At 34.9% G+C, this 22,777-nt stretch overlaps 1 protein-coding gene and 2 non-coding genes across 3 annotated transcripts; 2 read left to right on the forward strand and 1 right to left on the reverse strand.

The window, feature by feature from the left end:
- Positions 1 to 9,781: 9,781 nt before the first annotated feature.
- Positions 9,782 to 9,855, reverse strand: TRNAN-GUU (transfer RNA asparagine (anticodon GUU)). Its single transcript has one exon. It is a non-coding gene; the product is annotated as a tRNA-Asn (tRNA).
- A 1,912-nt stretch (positions 9,856 to 11,767) lies between these two features.
- On the forward strand, positions 11,768 to 15,720 carry LOC132036094 (uncharacterized). Its single transcript, XM_059426330.1, has 5 exons — positions 11,768 to 12,109; positions 12,861 to 13,446; positions 14,220 to 14,538; positions 15,028 to 15,109; positions 15,208 to 15,720. The coding sequence occupies exons 2-5, from the start codon at positions 12,906 to 12,908 to the stop codon at positions 15,385 to 15,387; spliced, it is 1,122 nt and encodes a 373-aa protein (XP_059282313.1). The 5' UTR covers positions 11,768 to 12,109; positions 12,861 to 12,905; the 3' UTR covers positions 15,388 to 15,720.
- A 1,653-nt stretch (positions 15,721 to 17,373) lies between these two features.
- TRNAR-UCU (transfer RNA arginine (anticodon UCU)) lies at positions 17,374 to 17,446 on the forward strand. Its single transcript has one exon. It is a non-coding gene; the product is annotated as a tRNA-Arg (tRNA).
- Positions 17,447 to 22,777: the final 5,331 nt, after the last annotated feature.

Consider the following 22,777-nt stretch of genomic DNA (forward strand, 5'->3'; position numbering starts at 1 on the left):
GCCAATTCAGTCACCATAGTTACCAATCTATTACCAATCTTCCATTTGGAAACCAGGTTTCCCCTGACTTCCTTTTCTTATTGGACTACGAACAGTTTTTCTTTTTGACTAGTATTCTTTTATAACACATGTACATTTTCCCCTTTTGGCATCATCGAAAAAAAAAAGAATTATCAACTTCACAAGCAGAGATCGTCAGAAGCAACAATACACGGATCAAAGAAAAAAAACATATATAGAGATCATAGCAGTCAATATAGGCAGAAACATGTATAATAAAGTCCCCAAAAACATATTCAGTATTACATTCCCCAAAAAGATTAGGAATAGAATAAGAAAAATAACAAGGTGATTAAGGACTTGATATAGCGAAGATAGAGTCAATGGGTAGCTGATTTGTTGGAGTTGAGAGCTGTAATCAGTATGTCCACTCTAGCATCTGCTGCGTGATGTGCAACCAATAGTTTTTCTTGGAGCTCCTCAACCTTTCTCCTTAGTCTAGCATTGTCTTCTCTTAGCTCATTATTCTCGGCCTTCAGCACTGTACTAGGACCATTTTCGTCTATTTTGAGATTTACATTTTCAGTCTTTACCAGAGCATTTTCAACCTTCAGCATTTCTATATCTGCTAGTGCTTTATCATTTGCCTCAATCAATCGTGAAATGGTGGAAGTACATCCGACTCCTTCTTTCTTAGGTACGATTTCACATTCTTCTAACGTATCCAGAGAAAACATCTCTTTCTTGATTCCTTTAGTGGCATTTCCCAGAGCAACCTTGAAGTCTTTAAACACTTTTGTCATCAAGTATCCATAGAGGAGTCCATGTACACCGTCTTTAGTATTAACCACCTTCACCATATGTTCTATCATAAGAGAAGGCAGACTGACTCTGTTTCTAGCATCCAAGATTTCCATAAGGACCAGGTCCTTCTTAGAAGCAATGCATCTTTTCTCTTTTCGAGGTAATAGTACTTTGTTGACGAGTTTAAAAAAAAGCTGATAGGTAGGTTTCAACTATTTTTTGTAGAGAGTATCAGTGGCTATCTCTTTACCAAATCTGACTATCAGACTTTTGAATTCATCAGAGACCTTGTCCTCACCAAGTTTCGTCACACCTTCAGTGGGTACTCCCAAGATCTTACCGAGTTGAGTCTCATCTAAAGTAAAATCAACTTTTTCAACTTTGCACACCAGAGTGTTATCATCACTGTACTGCAGGTTCACAAAGTAATCAGCGACCTCTTCCTTATATGCTAGAGCAGGACCTTCAAGAAAATGATCCCATCCTTGAACTCTCAGAATTTCCAATAGCTCAGCCATTCCTTGGTGTCCTTCCACCTCTGAATCAAACACCCTGCCTAGTAATACGCTCAGTCCCCTTAGATTTTCTAATCTAAGCAACTCTTTCTCTCTTTTTGAACTTCTCAGTTTGGAGGAACCAAGGTCCTTATCCATGCATGACTTTCTTCTTTTTGAGGATCCAACATCTTTCTTTTCATTTGCTTTTCTTTTCTTAGGAGTCTTTTGTACCTTTCCCCTTTCAATGCCATCTTTCTCTCCTTCATCAACTTCCACTCTTGCTTTTTCTGTGTCAGCAGTAGGTTTTTCTTTACTCCTAGAGCTTCTTTTTGTTAGAGAGATCTCCTCCTTTTCCTCTTCTTGAGTTTCATCCACAATTGTCATGGCTTCTTTGTCCCTTAGTTGACTCAAACCAGTAGTTTTTATCACTTGCCTTTTCTTCCTTGTATTATGCTTACTCTTGAACTGCGAGGCAAGTTGTCCTCTAATCCTTGGTCTGGAAGGTGGTGGGCTTTCAAGGTGTTGAAAAGAAGTCTTCTTCTGTGCAGTAGACTTACCTTTTCCCAACTTTCATTTCTTGAATGTTTTTGCAGTACCATGTCTTTTAGCAGACCCTTTAGCGGAACCAGATCCCTTTGCTGATTATTTTTTCCAAGGAACGATAATGGTGGATAGAATCGTAGCATCCAAAGTCTCCTGATTAGGACCACGTACCTTCCCTTGTACTGGAGAACTCGCTTCTTCATCGTTTCTTTGTATTTCTTGCATTTCCAAAGACTCACACTCCTCTCCTATATTGGCACATCCACTTACAATATTTATAACATACCCAACAAGATTTCCGCTACCCGAGGGTCTGTTCAAGTTACCACCTTCTACAGAGACTTTAGGTGTAACCTTATCCTTAGTTTCCACATTTTTAGTGCTTTCATCAACATTATCAGCAATTTGGGATACACTCAGTCTTTCCTTACACTTAGTGTTTTCAAAGAAATCATCCGAATTTTCACATTTTCCCTCAATTTCTAGTTCACTCCAGCAGGCAAATATCCTGATTAATGAACTTATCTACATTTACTTGTAAGTTCAAGAGATTTTGATTACATGAGTTTACTGCTGCCTCATTCAATATTTCTGAACCTCTCTCACCTCCTTTGGTTGCATCTTTGCTAATTGTCTCCACTCCATCATCCTTTTCAGTTCCTTCCTCGCAAGTTCTCGAAGAGTTTGGAGGTAGTGACAAAATTGACACTATTATCGGGGATGGGTTTATCGACCGAGAAGGGTTTGTATGGATTCAAGGGCACAATCTTGTGATTGTTTCTCCTTTTGAGTGTCAGAGGGACTAGGAACAGTTGATTTAGAAGCAGAGCTTATTTGGTTTTGTTCATGGAAATTTTGGGTTTCTAGCTCGAAAACAGAGGACGGATGGTCGGTTGAAAGAGGGACTTGAGAGGATGGAAGTGTGGGGATGGCTTCAGTAGCATTTGAGGGAGTTAACACTTGGTTAGACATGGCAAGAATTGAGTATGAAGAAGTGATGTTGAAGGAATAGAAAAGGGTTTTGATCGACGAAGAATTTGTGAGATGAGGAGAGAGAAAGCACTTTGGTTTAAAGATTAAATGAGAAGCCCCTTTTTGATTGGTCGAGAGAGGGTTATTGGATCAATGCGGATTGGACTTGAAGAATGTGAATCGATGAGATGAATTTTTAGAAAGGCGGGAGAAAGGACTAACACTGCATTCAACGACATTAATGATGTATGTAAATACTCGAAAAGGCTATCGACTCCGAGCAAGCGAGAGACCGTGTCCCTTGCTTTTAAGATTGTTTTGGCGTAGAGAAGTCTCAGAGAGAATGCAATGTCTTTAACATTTGTATTGTCCTGATGTGGTTATGTAAGGACACCCATTATCAATCAAAGCTGACCATTGAGGATTTGTAAGTGATTTTGGACAATTTCAGTTCCAGTTGGTTTCTCTCAAGATACCCTTTGCTTGATGCTTTAAGAAGAATGTAGGTACTACGACTCTTCATCTTCCATGACTTCAAATGACTTGACCTTTCCTTCACATCTTCCCTCAGGAAGAGACTGTTCCAAAATGTTGTGACTACTGCTACTCTAGAGCTCATCAAACCAAAAGAAAACAATTACACAATTCTCTCAAGATTCATATATTTGTTTCACTAGTCAAAAATACAATCACACATATATAAAGACATGAACTGTATCAAAATAACCACAGTTTATAATTGTAGCTTAGCTACAGAAGATGTTTCAAACTTTCAATATTTGTAGAAGATCGCACCGTCCTTTGGTTCTTCCGCGGAGAACTTTAGGGAGGAAGACGAGAGTTTTATATTTTGTTCTTCCAAAGGAAAAAATTTCAGTTAAATTAAAAGAGGAGTACTATTTAAACAAGACACTTCTTTTTTAAATGTCACACCTATTACTAATAGTTGTCTCTTCTTATTTTCTACTTTTGATTTTATTTATTTTATTTTCAGAGTTGACCCACTTGGATGACCCTGAATACAATTTTCAACAAAACCCCTTATACCCCTAACTCTGTCTTTGAACTTAACCCTATTGTTAAAAGCTCAATCGGAGTATTATGATAAGAACATAAAGATTCAAATCATGGATCCCTCTAACTCGAGGTCTCTGAGCTGATTGAACATTGTGGCAAGTGGTGGATTTGGAGGTCCAGTTCTTGCATTGGTTGCAAAGAGAAAGTGTGAACATTCTTGTGGCACGTGGTGGATTTGGAGGTCCAATTCTTGCATTGGCTGCAAAGAGAAAGTGTTTGACGTGTGATTTTTGAAACATAAGTATCCTTAGATGGGAGGGGCGGAATAAATAGTTTGAAATTAAGGCCTAATTGATTAATTGAAATCGAATGTTTGGGACATAAAATTATGAGAATCACTTGTTCATTGTTCTTGTTGTGCGGATTAACTAGCACACATTTACACACACAAATATATAGAAGAGGAAGTAACACAAATATTTAATGAGGTTTGGCCGAGTCTACGTTCTCGAGAGCATAAGCAGAGAGAGTTTTCCATTACTTCTTCTATTCCAATTTATGTGATACAGTTTGACTAGGCATAGAGTTTAAAAAAAAAAAGGAAGACTCTTGAAACTTGTGGTCTAAAATAAGTCATAGATATATGAGTGACTCTAAATCATCTATTAAGGGTAAAAGAAGAAGTTTTAAGTCAAATTATTTCTAAATATAGAAATATATTATTTTTTTAACAAATTAAAAAAGAAAGTGTATTACACAAACTGGAACAGAGGGAGTAGAAGAACATTACGAGTAATCCCCAATTACCACTCCTCTGTGTGCTAAGTGTTCTCCAACCAACAAAGTTAATGGGCCTAAAAAATACACTGTACTCCCTTTGTCTCAATTTATGTGATGTTTTTCGTTTTTTTAAAAGTTAATTTGACTAAATTTTAAAGTTAAATTGGATTAGATTAACTCAATATTTTAAGATTAAAATTTATATATTTAAAAAATACATAAAAAACATTATAAATTGTAACTTTTCTCATATCAATTTGATGAAAAAATAAATCTTAAAGTTCATGCAGTTTGAATCTTATAAAGCGGAAAATATCATATAAATTGGGACAAAGGAAGTATAAAAAAAATCTGACAAAACTATGACGTGCATTTGTGCCATAGCGACAGAACTATTTCACCGCCATAGTGCCCGCAAAGTGGCAGTCTCAAGACTCATTGCCTCAGAACTTCCTTTTATGTCGGGTCACTATTTGGATCCACAGAATTCAAAACGCAAATAACAGTCTAAAACTGGAAAAAAAATGACTATTTTCCTCAAGACCAAGAATGGCCATTCCAATAGCACGTTCGGTCAAACGACACTAGATAAAACAAGGAATGGCAGAAAAGAAAGAAATAAGGGTATGGCCAAAGAAATTGAATCAAAAGAAAAGATGGCTGAGTTGTCGTATCGGCAACAACTTATGGTTGCGACTTGCGAAAGGAAAATGACAAAGGAATTTGTTTGTAGATACGAGTAGTCTGTAGATATGTCTGCATTAGGGGCTTCTCCGGTCCAAGTGAAAAGAACCACTACTAAAAAATCTTTTTTTGCCACTGATTTTTCACCGAAAAATGTTCGGTGGCTATCTTCCACTGAATGTCGGTCGAAAAAACATAAATAGTTGTGTTTTTACACGGAAAAATTAGAAAGTTTTCCGCCTTTTCAATGGAAACCCGTTTTCCACCATGCGTTTTCTCAGTAAACTCTTTTTTCCTTTTTATAATTATCTAGCATTTGTTATTCATGGGTCCGACGACTAATTTAGATTCGCATTGCATAAATCAAGGAAAGGGGTAAGCGAGCATTATTAAAAGTTTATTCATTTTCATAACTCTAACTCAAGACATTTAATTAAAGATGAAATGGTTCATTAATCCCAATCACATATCTTGATGGTCATCAACTAATTTCACTAATTGAATGTTCAAGCTGGTTTCCATAAATAAAGTTGTAGGTAGTGATTATAAGCCAGTTAAAACATCTCAATGCCTTATGACAGCTTCTGTTTTCCATTTTCATTATGTTTCTATGGATGACAGAGTGATATTGATACGGATCAATATAGGAAAGAAGGAATTTGAAGTAACAAGGAAACTAAAAATGGAAGTTAGACACAAAATTTGATAAAGAACTATCAATAATTAGATTCCTAAAAATCCTAATCACCCTAGTAGAATCAAATAAAACAACGTAACTAAACTATTAGAATCCTCAGGAGATGAATACTCTTGCAAACTCCAAAGTATTCAGCGATCAGGAACTTACCGAGGAATTCACTCACTGATATTGAAATATCAGTACAAAATGAAAATTCAATGCTCAAATGTAAATATACTCAAAGAAAAATACATGCTAAAAGAGAGACCAAGTCTTTGTTCAAAGCAAGCTAACCTACTAAATAGGAAAAGTAGGACATTGTTTATTCGAGGGTTGATTATCAGTGTAATGACTTGTTTGGTCGTTAATAGCGTTTTTGACCCATTTACCCTTGTTGACTCTTCCCCGAGTTCCGTTAGTATGATTTTGACCGGCGGGGACGGGCGACATAGTTCCCGAGGTCATCGGGCGAGTTTCAGTAGGATTTATGGAATCTAAAGTCTTAAATTGAAAACCTTTGACCAATAATTGACTTTTGGGTAAAAGTGGTCGTAATCGAATTTCGATAGTTTCATTAGGTCCGGTTGGTGATTTATGACTTAGTGAAGTCATTGGTTTAGTTCCCGAAATGTTTGAGTGTGATTTGAGTCATTGGTGAAGGAACTAGTTAAGTTAAAGAGGTAGAGTTGACCACGGTCAACATCGGGTTAAGATGACCCCGTGTGTATATTTTGAAAGTTCCAACAACTTCGTATGATGGTTTTGGACTTGTCCACAAGTTTTGGTGAGATTCCGAAGAGTTTCAGATGGATTTGGGTTGTGTTGCGCTCGTATTCGATGTTTTCACAGTAGTTCTTTGGCGATAAAAGGCACCATATTGATCAAATGACCTTTATTTTGTGTTTCAATTGAACCATTAGATCTGTATCGTAATTACGAAGCTATAGCAAAAAGAATCGAAGCATTTCGCCTTCGTATGAGGAAGTTATGATCATTTTAGCGCGGACAGTTATTGTTGTACCCGGTGGGTCCGCTGTAGCGAACATTGGACCGCTGTAGCGAACTTCTGGTCCACTATAGCGAAAGTATCTGTGTATAAAAAAATCAGATTGCGTTAATTTTGTATTTTGGGCATATCTTGAGTTTTAGAGCTCCGTTTGAAGTGATTTTCGCGACGTTATTCTAGTTCCAACGAGGGGGTAAGTATCTAGCCTTTATTTTGATGTTTCCTCAAGTTTGTTTTCGTTGATTACCGATTTTATCCGAGTTTGATTGGGGAAAATTGGGGTTTTAAACCCAAAAGTTAAAAAATGGTAAATCATGGTTTTGAAGATCAAGATGATGACTTTTTGAATGGGTTTTCTGGATCTAGACTAATTAAGCTATGGGTAAACTAATTTGTGATAAATTTTCAGTTTTGCCCTTGCGGGCTCGGGGTTACCGATTTGGGTTCGTTTTGGCGTTTCGAATTAGAGTATAGCAATATGGGTATCATTGGACTTGTTTAAACTCGTTGGATATATTTTGACTATATTGAACGCATTTTGTAATGAAATTACGCTTTTTGCCCTTGTGGCTCGGATTTGGCTATTTTGGGTTCATTTTTGGGTTTTGGATAAAACTATGGCAGTATAGGTATCCTTAGATTCATATTCTAACGTAGATTTCGTACTTGATAGACGTTAATTGTTCCAAGGCTCTCTGAAGAAGAAAGGCAAGGCTCAAGTGGATTAGTTTGTGGCACCTGTTCGGCATCGAGGTAAGTTACAGCTTACTTTAGTTAGACTTTCATTAGCGAAACATATATATTGTGGAGGATTGACGGGATAAATCATGAATAGGTCTTCGGACAAGATGTTTGGTTAGATATTACCTAGGTTGGTATGACTTCTGATTATGTAGGCTTGTCGCCATTACTTTATGTATTGAATAGGAGGTGTATTTGTTGTGATATGAGGTGGAAGGAGTTAATATATACTCGTGTTGTCGATTGTTGCTTGTTGCCCTGTTATTGTGATTAGGCTTGTTACTTAATTTGTTGTGTTATGATACGTGTTGCACTCATTTTTCTCTTGCTATGTCATTTATCATCGGAGAAACGAAAGATAATGAGATTTGGCCTGAATCTGATGACATCATGCATGACATACATTCTCATTTCACATGTATGTTGATATCGAATTCTGACTTGGTACTGATGATGATACATGAGAAAATAGAGCACTTGGTGACACAAGACTTAGTTGTGAGGTGTACGTGCTATATTTGGAAGTAAAAGGTGTCAAAGACTCTTTCTGACGATCGAGATAGACTGTATGATTTATTCCATGGTTGAGCTGATTTAGCTAAGTCCTGATATGGCTTATGACATTTTGACTTGCATTTTCATTGGCATTTGATTTCATTGATTTATTGTGCTACTGTTAAGTTGATGTTTAATCTTGGGGTTTTAGACTTGAACCATATCTTGAATACTCATCTTGCATACATTATATGTTTAAAAGGCACATCTGACAGGAGGTGGAGATGTGGCCTATCTTGATATATACTAAAGACACATTTGACAGGGGGTGAGGGTGTGACCCTTTTGTGAACTCGTGATCTGAGGTCTATTTCGGAGCGAGGGGTACATGGACTTCGCGGGTCCCTCATGGGTCATGACTATTGGGTAAACAATACCATTAGCATGTGGTGTATACAGTTTCGAGGTATTTGACGATGCATTGCGTTACATCATTACATATTATCATGCATCATTATACGACTTTATTTCGATTTGGTATGCCTTGGTTCGTATTATTATGGTGGCATGGATCGGATTATGTCGGGTTAGATGTTGGTGACTACGCCAGTCGAACTTCAGTTGTGATTATCGATTAAGATTATTATAATAAGACAGACTTATGGTTTAGAAGCTTCATCTTAGGTGGTGATTTGGTTATGGGCTATTCTGTGATTTGCTTTGAGTATTATGAGCTTACCTTGCTTATCTTGTTGATTTTATGCTTATATGCGTGAACTAATCTTAGTTGGCCTATGATGCTCACTCAGTACGTGTTGTTTGTCTCGATGCTACTCTGTTATTGTTCTTCTTTTCGAGTGCGAGTTTGTTACTAGTTCCGGGCCTCGTCATCGAGGTGATCGAGTCTACATGACAGAGATTCAGTGGTGAGCTTTTTAGACTAGATCCGCAACCCGAAGACTCTTCCTTGTAATTAACTGGCTTGTCTTCTTTGTATTCCCGAGAGCGTAATTGATATTTGAAATTTGTATTTACTTTCTATCAGACTTGCATTTATGTAATAGTGGCTCATGTACTAGTCCAAACCAGATTTTAGAGTTATTAATACTTCCGCACTTATCATTTATATATATTTTGAACTTGTTAGCTTAATTATTATTCATTTCCGCATAATTCTTATAAATGACTAAAATGATTTGGGAATGATTTGCCTACTTGAGAGGAACAGTGTAGGTGCCATCATGATTCACAAATTGGGTCATGACAATTAGCTGAATATGTCTAAAATACCTTTATATAGGCCTTAAAATATAATTAGGCCAGAGTAGCAAGAAAATTGGGATTTTCATAATTTCTCCACATTTTGTATTCGTGGCACGTTTTGCATTCGTGGCACTATTTTGGCCAGCTGCTCCTCCAAAAACGTCTAAGACGATTTGTTAAACATTTTTCCTGCTGATATTGATGTAGAAATTCTCTTTAGTAAGAGGGCTAACCCGAAACGGTATCCTACCTTGAGCTAAAGATGCACTAATTATGTGGCTCGAAACAAAAAAGACATCACGCTAGAAGGAGGGCTTGAACCTCCGACCTTGTGGTTAACAGCCACACGCTCTAACCAACTGAGCTATTCCAGCAATCGGCTGTAAAACACAACGTAAATTATAAGACCTAATCTTTTATGGGCCACCAAATTACTTTCGGAAATAAAATATCTCCAACTTATTCTAAATCAAAATGATATAGCAATTTGTTTTGGGGGAACACGATAGAATTGGTTCCTCATATTTTGAGGCAGGGGCTAGATAGTTGTTCATGAAATATTGTCCAGAGCAATTATTTATATTTGTAAAAGATCCAATATTTAATAAATTGTGATTGATAAAATTAAGGGGAACTATGAAAAAATTTAAGAAGACACACTAGAAATGTCCCATCAGATCACGTAACATGTAACATTAATAAAATCTCAACAAACACCAAAGATAATATAAACTACAAAATTGCACCTCCAAATGTAAGTTTCAGATAAATCTTTTTTCTTCACAACTTCCATTAGATCTAATAACTAAAGTTTGTAAATACTTAACGAAGATTAAAAATGCCTACTTTTAATAAATTTAAAAGATTAAATTTATTCAAGTAATATTTAATAGACTATTAAAGGAACATTTTCGTCATTTTCTCCTTTCTTTCTAGTCAAATAACACAAACTAACATAATTGCACCTCCAAATGTAAGTTCCAAATAAATATTTTTTCCACAATTTTCATTAAATCTAATAATTAAAGTTTGTAAATATTTAATTGAGATTTAAAATTGCCTACTTTTAATAAATTTAAAAGATCAAAATTATTCAGTTACACTTTTAACGAAGACTATTCAAGGACCATTTTCGTCATTTTCTCCTTCCTTTCTAGTTAATTTAAAAAAAAAAAAAACTGAAGTTATAAATGCTGACATATAAAATGCATTTACTTCATCTGGTCATTTAAAAGGTTTCAATATTTGTGACTCTTTTTGAAGATTTGTGAAATGTGAAATTGTTTATCTGTAGGATACTCTTAAATTATTAGAACACTTTGTTTTTGGAAAAGGCGTACATAAATATTTTCTCCACTACGTTGATGTTGTTGTAGTTAATTCGATTGCATATGATAAAAATTTACATGCATTCATATATATTTCAAATCAATGAGGATAAAACACGTGTCTTTCAGATACATATCTGTAGTTTAAGTATAATTACTTAATATGTATTATTTAACCTAACTTTTGATTATTAGGTCTATCCGTTGAATTTATTTAGATGAGGTAGTAAGCAATATAACTAATTCAAATTATGTCAATCCTTTGATAATGTGGTGAATAATACGAGAACAAAGTATAGTAATAAGGATAATGATGGATGCTTAAAAGTAAATAAAATAACACACACGCATACACACAGAGATTCTTATTGATTCTTCTTGATCAGATGATGAATATTGCTGAAGAGCAGAGATGAACATTCGTGTTTATAGAGAGCAATTACAAAATTACGAATAATCAGGTGAAAAAACATATAAATACAATTATGAGAAAGTGGGGATTTTATAAGATAGTTATCTAGCCATTATCTGAGTTATCACTTGTTCACGTGCTCTGAACATTCCAAGACGAATCGTTTCGGATTCTTGTTGTTCTGGGTTAATGAGGTATGCCCGACTGGTCACTCCTTGGATGATTTGATAATCGCTAGCTTTAATTGACGTGAGGTTTTCTCTACGCTAACGACGTGTTTGGTCAATTAGTCAATATTGCTTGCTGCATATTTTTACCAATACATATATATATATATATATATATTTAACAAATTTTTAATTATTAAAATTAAATTATTTAGTTTGATATAAATATCGAATGAACATAAATATTTAATTAATAAAAAAATAAAAAGGGGAAATTAGTTAAGGAGGGAAAATACAAGGAATGCTCCAAAAAAGAAAGAGTAGGCCGTACTTTGAGCAGCTTAATCACGTGGGTTTGCCCATTCGTTTCGGACAAACTTCACCCCCTTCTTGTCTCTTCCCATTCTTTGTCATCTCGCCGTAATTACTGTACTACTACGTTTCTAAGCTGACTGACAATTACTGTTTAAAAAGAAAAACACTGCCCTTTTTGTCAAAACATTCACTATCATTATTGAACGGGCCTGCCATTACAATCTACACATTTTTCAATTCTTGATTTCTTTCACACCTGGAGACCCTTTCTTCCATTTCTTTATTTGTGTGCTCTTTCACAATTGTTTCAGTATTCATTTACTCGCTTTGTAACCAAAGATTCACCTGACTAAGTTGCTTTTGTGAAACTCAAAAGAGTAGATCAACTCTTTCCATTGACCAAAAGGTAAGCTTCGCTTTTGCTTAAAGTATATGACGGTTTTGTGCTTTTCCTGTTCTGGACCCCCTTTTTTCTCTCGATTTAAATTTGATTGGTTCAAAATTATGTTAACCAATGATTTACTTACACTTTTGCAATCATTGGTTCGTTAGTACTTCTTGTAATTTTGGTAAATTCTTACATATATATAGACAATTATTCTGCATAAAAAGTAGTGGGTCAGTTGACCGCCTCTGAGTTATATATAGAAAAATTTAGCCATCTATCTTTCTGACTGAATCTATTTACCTTTTGTGCTTTTTGGAGGAGGGGGTTTAAGGGGCGCATGAATTTGAACAAAGTTTTGTGGTTTTCAGGGGAATGTAATGATAAATTTGATCAAGTACTAGCAATAATTGGTCTTCACTACCCTTTCAGTGGTCCTGACTTTAGAGTACAGAAAAATGACCACATCTTCAAGATTACATGAGCTTACCATAGTAGACATTATTAGTGCTTTAATTTGCTATAAGATTAAAAAAGGGGCTAGGCCTGTAGGCCAAAAAAATTTAAATTTTGGGCATATAGGTGTAACTATGAATTATATGGCTATGCGCCTATGCCTTAATGTTGGACGTTAGAAAGTTTGAATTTTTTCAAACTAATTAGGTTTAGTAGTTTATTATCTGAATATTTTATGACATTGTAAGACATTTTCAAAATATTTTTAGGTGATGGTTAGTATCTCATATTTGAAATATCTCATCCATCTGTATAGGAACACCAGTCTAATGTTGGCTGCACTTTGCCATAACTAAACATCATGAGGAAACACACTACTTTATTGAGGAATTCAGGTACATATACTAGCCCATCGACACCAGAATATGGTGATAACAATTTCGAAGGATTTCAGAGAGGCTGGTGTTCCGAACGAGTTCCATTGCCAACCAACAACAGCAGGAGGCATATTACGGCTACTGCATTGATGCCGTTTAATAGTGGAAGGGCATTGCCTTCGAAATGGGACGATGCGGAAAGGTGGATTACAAGTCCATTATCAGGTCATGGCACTCCCAAGGCTTCAAGTTTGCAATTGCAGAAGCAGACTAAGTCAAAAAGTGGACCCCTCGATAATCCTCTCGTTATGCACATACCGAATCCTTGTGGAAGTACAAGTAATTTTATATCGAATTCACCATTTACAACAGGTGTATTGGTGCCTGATGGATTATCCATTCATTATGGTGCTGGTCCTGGCACAAGATCTAGGGGCTTATATGCTGAGAATAGCATGGGTCGAGCAAGCACTGCTCCTGCTCTTTCAGATTTTTTCGCTGAATCTTCATTACCAAGCTCCCAAGGTATAATTAAGTTTCCTTCGATCTTTGTAGATAGTTTTTCTCACTTTCCTCTGGTTTCATAGCCCAGTTGTTGCATATTAAGTGTATGCAACTGGATTCGTTGTCAATTATATGTTAATGTGTCAGTTGTATACCATGATTTTACCATTTACACTCTTTGATCTTCAATTGTTTATCAACCTGCACTATCAATATCTTCTCTCAGTATTATTAGCATAAAAGGCCTCGACGGTCCTATGGTCTCTGTACGAGCATAAAAGTGTATACATCAACCTTAGTTAAATACTAAGTATTTGAGGGTGTATGATTGTTAGATGTCTCTAGACTAAGAATTTTGATTAAGGACTAACCAATCAGTGACGTGTGGATCTTGTAACCTCCCTTGCTTTGATATGAAATTTATCTGTTGCACCAGGTTAGTAAAAGGAACACTTGTCGGAGTGTGAAACAGCTTGTGTCAGTTGTCAGCCTATAGGCCATGTTCTAAGTCTATCTTCTGAGATGTCAAACCAAGTTAATTTAGGCACAATTACATGGCTAGTAGTCGTCAACCTTCTGTCGAAATATGGCCTTATAGTAGTTGATCATGCTTCTTAACTCTGCACACACAGCCCTCCTGATTTCTTGAATGATACATGTTAACCATTCTTCTTTTGACAAGTAAGCTTCCGTTATTCTTCCCAATCTATTTTGTGCAATCACCTAAACCAAACTTTTGGAAGAAAAATGTTTTCTTGGCTTAATTTCTTGTTGCTGATGAATACAATGGGCAGATGATAAGGTTGATGACACCAAAGAACAAGATTCTATTTCCTGTGTAGTTTCACGTCGAGACATGGCAACACAGATGAGCCCTGACGACAGTACACATTCCTCTCCCCAAGGAAGGTCCCCTTCAATCCGTTCTATAGAGGAGCCAAATAATACACATTCTGCTAAAGTTGAGATTAGAGATGTACAGGTAGACAGAGGACCTCCTATATCAGGAGAATCTCAGAAAAACGGGGTAAGGAAAGCAAGGAAAGACTTACAAGATGCAAGCGACTCAAATTTACGGTGGGATGTTGCGGATACAGGAAGGAGCATGCCAAAGTATGTTTGTCATTTCATGTTTTTGATTCTTATAATAGTGTAATAAGCATCCATACTGTCCTGAAGAAAAGACAACCAGCACATCCTTAGCTTAATGTTAACCTTTTCTGCAAGTTTGTCGATTGAACAATTTAGAGAGTTGGCCTATTTAGCTAGCCTTGACCTCGCCACTAGAGATGGGAACACTCTTTATTTCCACATATAAGATAGAATAACCCTATTCTTACTACTCTAATTAGTTTATGCATTATTATAACAAAGGAAGAAGTTTGGTTATGTAGGGCAGCAGTCAGGGGTGTGCATATAATGACGGATACATGTTCAATTGAATCCACCATTTTTGTCTTACGCTATATATAAATATACATGTGAAAATTCTAGTTTTGAACCCATGTTCACAAAGAATTCAAAACCTTGAACAGATGAAGTTTAAATTGTGGAGCTGCCTCTGGAAGCAGGGTGCTGATTTTTCTTTCTTCCCTTTTTTAGGCTGCAAAGAGAGGCAGCCAGAATCACTGCTTGGGAGAACTTACAGAAGGCTAAAGCTGAAGCAGAAATCCAAAAGCTCGAGGTCTCGCTGAATATATCTGATGCATAATATTTCCACATATTTCTATCTGTCTTGGAATATTACGAAACTGACTCAACTTATTGTTTTTGGAATGTCAGATGAAACTAGCAAAGAAGAGGTCAGCATCTATGGATAAGATTCTGCGCAAGCTTAAACTTTCTCAGTTGAAGGCTCAAAAGATGAGAGGTGCACTCTCAGAAGGTCACCCAACCACTTCAAAAAAGCTCTTTCATTTTCACAAGTATTTCAGCAGTTGCTTTAACTGCCATGTCCGTTAGTTTGGCAAGATATCCTTTCTGGTTCATTGCTTACAGAAAGCATAGCTCGGATCAATATATGAATCTCGTCCAAGATTGGGTATATTTCATTCTTGGTGATCGAAGGAGTTAGATATGTCATAGCAGCTGCAGACTGATTAAGTTTCAGATTTGGCCATCATGTTGCTATATTCAAACAGAAACACCGTCTCTGCAGAATTTTGTAAAACTATTTTTTGTATATGGTTATAAAAGATATACCGCTGAGGAACCGCACTCTATGAGTACATACCCAAAAAGGTCATAATTGAGGTATTGTTCCACTATATAACTAGCAGCATATTAAGGGACACATGATTTATAGTCTGAATACTTTTAAATCTTCATATGGAAAAGACTTCTGAAACATTACTTTTGTGGATAGCATATCAGCTCCTGAGGCTCTTGCTCCATTCAATCCATAACCCCCCCCCCCCCCCCACCACCACCTTAACCCCCAACCCTTCCCAACCAACCCAACGACAACAACGTATCTAGTGTAATTTCATAAGTGGGGTCTGGGGAAGGTAGGAAATACGCAGACTTTACCCCTACCTTGGCTGGTAGAGGTTGTTTCTGATAGTCCCTTTCCACCCAACCCCAATGTTATATTCTTTTTTTCAACTTAAATGTTCTTTTTATTTATTTACTGAACTGAGTTCTTGCATCCATAGCCCAGGTCCACAGCTATTGAATTGTTTACTTACTATATAAGCTAAACAAAAGCAACATAGAAGCATTAAAGGGTCGTTAAAGAGAAATAGCAATGCGAGGGAGAGAACAAGAGAAATTAGAAAAGATTAGGAGATGTATTTCAAGTAATGCAGAAGACTAAGGAGATGATGCACTAGCAATTGGTGGCCTCTAGGGGATTATAGCACGAGTAATAACAAATTGAATTAGCAATATAACCAGCCAGAATGTAGGCTGAACTTAAACTACGGCATTATGAAGAACTATAGGATTAGTAGTAAAAGTTTTTTCACAAAAATATCGGCTGAAAATCATTTTCACGACCCAACTTTGCTTTAAAAATCAAACTTCCCCCTCAACTTTGAACAATATACATTCTCCCCATTTTATCCTATGCAATGTCTATTTTACCCTTGTTATTCTCAATCTTACATTTATTTATACATTTTTATATTACACATAATATTTTTTAACCTAGGTATTTATAGATTTTTATTTGAGTTCATTAACATTATAAGTAGAGTCATACTTTTATGAATTTGAACAAAATCTAATCTATTTTTTATGATTTTTATTTTAATATTATATGCATTAAGTATGTATATATGTATGTACATGGGTGTGTCTGTATTTAAATTTCACTCCTCTCTTATTTTTTATTTTCTATATAAATAAACAAGTTTTGATTATCATTAATGGAGTATTTCTTAAACAATAATTTAAAATTCATTTATAATATAAATAAATATTTTTAAAATTCATTTTTGTACTACCTGCATTGAAATGTATTTATAAAGCTACTGTTACCTGTTATTTTCACATGTATAAATAGATATAAGAGTTTTGATTATTATTAATAAAAATAATTTTCTTCTTCTAATTTATTTCATTATAGAACATCATTAACTTATATACTCAATTAGTATTTCTTCCTTTTTTTCGCCCACAAGATAATATTTATTTTTTATAGATAATTTGTTACATATATAAAAAATGAAAATGTCATGATTTTGAAGAAGTAAAAGAGCAAGATAAAAGTTGACAATGTAAGGATAAAATAGGCATTTAAAAAGGTCAATTGGGATAACAGGAAGAGAATGTCTATTGTTCAAAATTGAGAGGGGAGTTTGATTTTTAAAGTAAAGTTGGGAGGTGTAAATGATTTTCACCCGAAAAATATTTTTGCAATGCAATGTTATAAACGCCTTATACTGGCTATATGAAATGTGTGGTTATTTTATAAAATGACAAAGAAATATAGTACAGCCAACAAAAGCGCCCATGGCCTAATGGATAAGGCGCTTGACTTCTAATCAAGCGATTGTGGGTTTGAGTCCCACTGGGCGTGTGCTTCTGTTTTGTATGATTTTTTTTTTTTTTTTTTGGGAAATCTACATGGCTTAGCTAAGTATTAGTAGTAATTATATTTAGTAACTATCGTTTGAATTAATTACTTCCCATAGCTAAAAGTTGTATCTTAATAACACTTATTAACTATTAAGGTAAAATACAGTAAAAAGAAAATAAACCCATCTCTTACTTCCATTTTCTGTAAACCTTATCACATGGAGATGAGTTCTTGCCTCCATTTTCCCTCTCCTCCATCCCCTCTATCTCTCTGCCGTCACTCTCTCTCTCTCTCTTTCTCACCCCTCTCTGTCCGTTGCACCGCCGTAGCTAAGGCGGCAGTCATAGCCGTTAACAAGTCGTGGTATTCTCGATTCGCTAGAGGAAGAAAGCAACGCCGCCATTGCCGCCACCCCTACCGCCCAGATCTTTATCTTGATGCACAGCTGGCACAGTCAGAGATCTGAGCGTATTTTGAAGGAGATTTCTCTGGCCTCTCATTTCTCCTCCACCGACATCGTCTTCTATGGCCGGAATCCATGGCAAATCACCGAATTTTTCTAAGATCTGAGTGTAATTTATTTGTTGTATCTCAGATCTGAGTTATTTTATTTCTTGTATCTCATATCTGAGCGTATTTTATTTCTTGTATCTCAGATCTGAGCGTATTTTATTTCTTGTAGCTCAGATCTGAGCGTATTTTATTTCTTGTATCTCAGATTTAAGTGTATTGTTATTTTTTTTAGTGTAAAATATAGTGATTTTATTTCTTGTATCTCATATTTGAGTGTATTCGTTATTTTTTTAGTGTAAAATAGAGTGTTTCTTTATGTATTTTTCGCCTGTATTTCGAAGGAGATTTTTTTTTTTTGTACAAATGAATACAGTGAATTTTGAATACAGCTGAATAATCCTATATTTTCTTGCACTTATGTTGTTTGAATACAACCGAATTTAAAATATAATAAGTTGAATACAGTGTAAAATTAGTTAGAAATGAATACATCAGAATTGAATACAGCGAAATACGGCCGAATTCGAATACACGTTACTATAGCTACGAAATGTAATTAGCAAAAGTGTAGCTATGCCTAAAAAAAAAAAAAAAAAACCTCCCAAAGTATAATCATTTGTGTAAGTTGCCTTTTTTTCCCCAAGAAATTATTCTCCTTTCGCCATGCAGTTACTATTGTTATCGTATATCTTTCCAACGGAAATTAAACGCATGATATGTAGATTTGAAGTACTGTTTTATTTTTCTTAAAAAAGAGTCTTTACTTTATTATTAGTAAGTGGCTTCTATTTTATTTTTTGTTATATAACCTCAAGTCCTCAACCCATTAGTATTCTTCTGTTCTCATGGAACAAATTTACAAAAAAATAATAATTGCGCGGATTGTCCTTCATATGGGCTGGTCTTTAATTTTTGGCCCTCAAATTGCGGCGGTCTTTAATTTTTGTCCTATTTCTCATTTAATGACAATTTATGGGCCAAAGTACCCTTATTCACGCGTCTACGAAACCAGAGATTCGAGTTCGAAACCTAACAGAGTAAAAAAAAAAAAAATCGTAAGGCAGGATTTCATGGAAATTATGGCTATTCGGGGTAAAGTTATGCCTTAAGGCATAACCTCTGCAGTATCCTACAGAACTATGCCGGACAAGGAGGCATAACTTCTATATGGAAACTATGCATTAACGTATAGTTCTGTAAGATAACTTAATTTCTACATAACTACGACATAACTTTACTCCGAATAGACATAATTTGCTATGAAATTTTGCTTTGCGATTTTTTTTTTTTTTTTTTTGACTCTGCTGGGGTTCGAACCCAGAATGTCAGGATATTTTCGGTCACTTTTTTAGCCGAAAAGTAAAAATTAAAGACCAGCAATTTGAGATTGTTTTCATTAATATTTTCTACCTTGTTTTTGCATCTTTCTAGAAAAATCATAACAGTGGTATCTACGTCTTCATTGATCTTAATGGGTCTATGAAAGAGAATACTTTCAACCGCTTTTAACCCATACCTAATAACCACTTTTAAGCCATACCTAATTTCAATACATTTTAACGCGTGCTTATTTTTAACGCTCAGGGCTATTTTCAACCAATTTTAACCCCTGCTTATTTTTAACGCTCAGGGCTATTTTCAACCAATTTTAACCCGTGCTTATTTTTAACGCTCAGGGCTATTTTCAACCAATACCAATTTTCAATCCATACTACTTTTTAACCTTATTTTTTCAACCATGACAAGCAATAATCTCTCTTTGAATGTCTCACAAACCTTCACTGGTGAAAACTATCATATTTGGTCAGTGAAGATGAAGTTAAGCAATTTTAAAATGTGTAAGAATAATTCTCTTCCGTTTCAAAATAAAAGTTGCACAATTATTTTCAATCGACGGAATATAAAAATTGTCATGGGGAAATACTTGATGCATGTGATGAAAAAATTCAAGAAAATTGAGTTCAAGAAGAAGATGAAGAAAAACTCATGTTACCGATGTGTGCAAGTTCAAAAATACTCAAAAAAAGAAATACACAAGCACAAATTGCTAGAGTCGAAATTAAGGAAGAGCAACTTTTTTAGATTGCAGCAACAGAAGCAAGGTGGAGTGTTGAATTTTGCACCCGTTACTGCTATCGTTTTCTAGAATAATTAATTGTTTCGTTATAGGAGGAGTCTAATAATTGATTTAGTAGAATATTCAATTTTTTAATCTTAGTATGAGTCTAGTACTTTAGTTGTAGTAAGAGTCTACTACGTTCTTTATTTATTCATTATAGGTACACTCTTTATAAAATTACCTTTCTATAACAGTATACTCAAATATTGTGTAATAATATTTTGCAAGAAATATATTATGTATGTAATATATTAAAATATTCAAGAGAGAGCTATTGAATTCCCTCTTACTGAAAGTTTGGACAAAAGTCTTCGTCAATTCAAGTGTTATATTATCACTAAGATACAGAAATTTATGAACCAACCTACAATTGTAGAATTCTTAAGTCAAACTTGAAATACTAAAACTTTAAATTAGTTTTAAATGCATATGTTTTCTAGATTTTAATTTTTTATCGGTACGGTTCAACTAGTTATGGATTTATGAGTAATTTAATAGTCTTTTCAATTTTTAATTAATGAAATATGAAAATCAATTTAGATTTTACAATTAACAAGTATTTGTTTTCGTTTATCACATAAAAAGTACAGAAAAATAATTTTTTGCGTATTTTTGTTTATAATAGCTAAATGAGATCTAAACATGAAATGCCAGTATACATACATAGCAACACTTCACTATAGCAGCCATGGAATTTTGTGACAAACTCTATCATTATAGAGAGGTTTGACTGTATATAGAGATCATATAGAGGACAAAACTAGCCAATAATTTATTCAGTAAACATGTTCAAATTAAGCCTCATTACAGCCGGTGGCGAATTTATGTGTAAAAGACGGGTCACGTGAACCCATGATCACACGATTAAATTCGATATATTATTTGTATAATTCTTAAGATATGTGAATTACTTCTTGGCCAGGGCGGAGCCAGGTAGAAAAATTACACTGTTGATATATGGTTAAAATAATTTTTTATTTATAGATAGTAGATGTTGAACTTTGACTTCTTCATATGTTTATTTTTTTATATTTGAATCCCCTTAGTGAAAATTCTAGCTCCGCCACTTTTTTTGGCACCCATGCTACAAAAGGCTTAATCGTGCACTTGATTGAAAACTAAGTTATTTACTTAGGTTCAAAAATCAATTCCCACTTGATTTATTTATTTCTCCTTTCTTTAATAGTGTACTCATCTTTTAGAAATTCTAAATTTGCCTTGATTATTAACAGCTTCGGCTTGAGTACTTTAATGCTGCCTAATGGTTGGTGGCTATTTGGTTTGGAATAGTTTTGGTCCGTTTTGTCGGACGTGTCCTGATTGAGATAGGTTTTGAGTTTTGACCATGTACACGGTACTTAGCAGCGTTGGCTAATTGGGAGTTTGAAGTAAATGTTTCAATGGGTCCTTACCTCGGTCTGTTGATGTAACTTGCCAAATTCAGGGGCTTAAAATTCGCAAATAGCCATTTATTAATTCTTATGATTGAAAAATAGCTACAGTATTAAATTCCATAAGTGTAGACAAATCATGAAGTTTTGCTGTGAAATTTAAAACTACGTGACAATAATTATTTTCAAAGATAGAACCCAACTATTTCTTCCAATTTACCCGTGAGTATATTTATTTCTCTTAGCATTTTAAGTTATATGCACTTTTACACTCTTACTAAGTTAGCAATCAAAATTTAATATAAAAATATATTTTTCACTTATACATGACTTGAATGTATTATTTTTTTTTTGCACCACCGTCAGTAACATATAATCTTTTCGTATGTATGGCCTAACTATATGTCCTTATTTAAACAATGAAACATGTGAAACTGGTCCTAAAGGAGGCATGCATCATTTTTTTTTTCTTTTTTCGGTAAATAGGAGATTTATTCATTAAACATAAACTTAAGAGTCATTACATAGAGAGACTAGTCTAGGCAACATAGTGCCTATAATGTCTCTTTGAAAATTACAAATAACAAAAGCGGGGGGATTGAGATGCATCATCAAGCTACCAAAAATATCTAGCTCGCATCCTTTCTTTGCTAATTGGTCCGCTACTCCATTAGCTTTTCTAAAAATGTGCTTGGTTGATGCCCTTCTTGCTTCAATATGGAATAGGTACCTGCAATCATCAATTAAGTTTTGATAGGAACAAGATTTGTTAGAAAGCATGTTAATGAGTTCTTTGCAATCGGTCTCGACAACTAGAGGAAGTAGGTCCTTTTGAATAGCAATTTTTAGACCATGTACTAGTGCAAGAGCTTCTATGTAGATGTTGGTTGCATAATGGATTCCATGTTAAAGCCTAGCACCCATTTTTTATTACTGTCCCTAAAGACTCCTCCGATTCCACCCTTCCTCATATTTGAGCAACATGAACCATCTATGTTGAGCTTGAAATAGTCTGCGTCGGGTGGATCCCATTTAATGTAAATGGTACTTCTTGTTCTGTTAAAACTGTTCTTGCTAGCGATGAACTTGTATTCCAAAGCTTTGTTAATTACTTAGCAGTGCTTTTTTGTTTCCACGAAATATAATATTGTTCCTATTATTCCAGATTTTCCATAGAAGAAAGCGAAAGAATTCTGGCCCTGATAGTTGATCATTGACAGAGCCTTTGGAATGAATTTGTTTTTTTTTTTATATATTTTTTTATCCAATTTAGCATTGTATCAGGATCGTCCATGCATCTTTGTCAAC

The sequence above is a fragment of the Lycium ferocissimum genome, chromosome 2 (assembly GCF_029784015.1).
Source record: "Lycium ferocissimum isolate CSIRO_LF1 chromosome 2, AGI_CSIRO_Lferr_CH_V1, whole genome shotgun sequence".
NCBI lineage: Eukaryota > Viridiplantae > Streptophyta > Magnoliopsida > Solanales > Solanaceae > Lycium > Lycium ferocissimum.

Coding starts and splice junctions, on each gene's coding strand:
- LOC132036094 (XM_059426330.1), top strand. CDS start 12,906: ATGAGGAAACACACTACTTTATTGAGGAATTCAGGTACATATACTAGC. Junction 13,447..14,219: donor TTCATTACCAAGCTCCCAAG/GTATAATTAAGT, acceptor TACAATGGGCAG/ATGATAAGGTTGATGACACC. Junction 15,110..15,207: donor CAGAAATCCAAAAGCTCGAG/GTCTCGCTGAAT, acceptor TTGGAATGTCAG/ATGAAACTAGCAAAGAAGAG.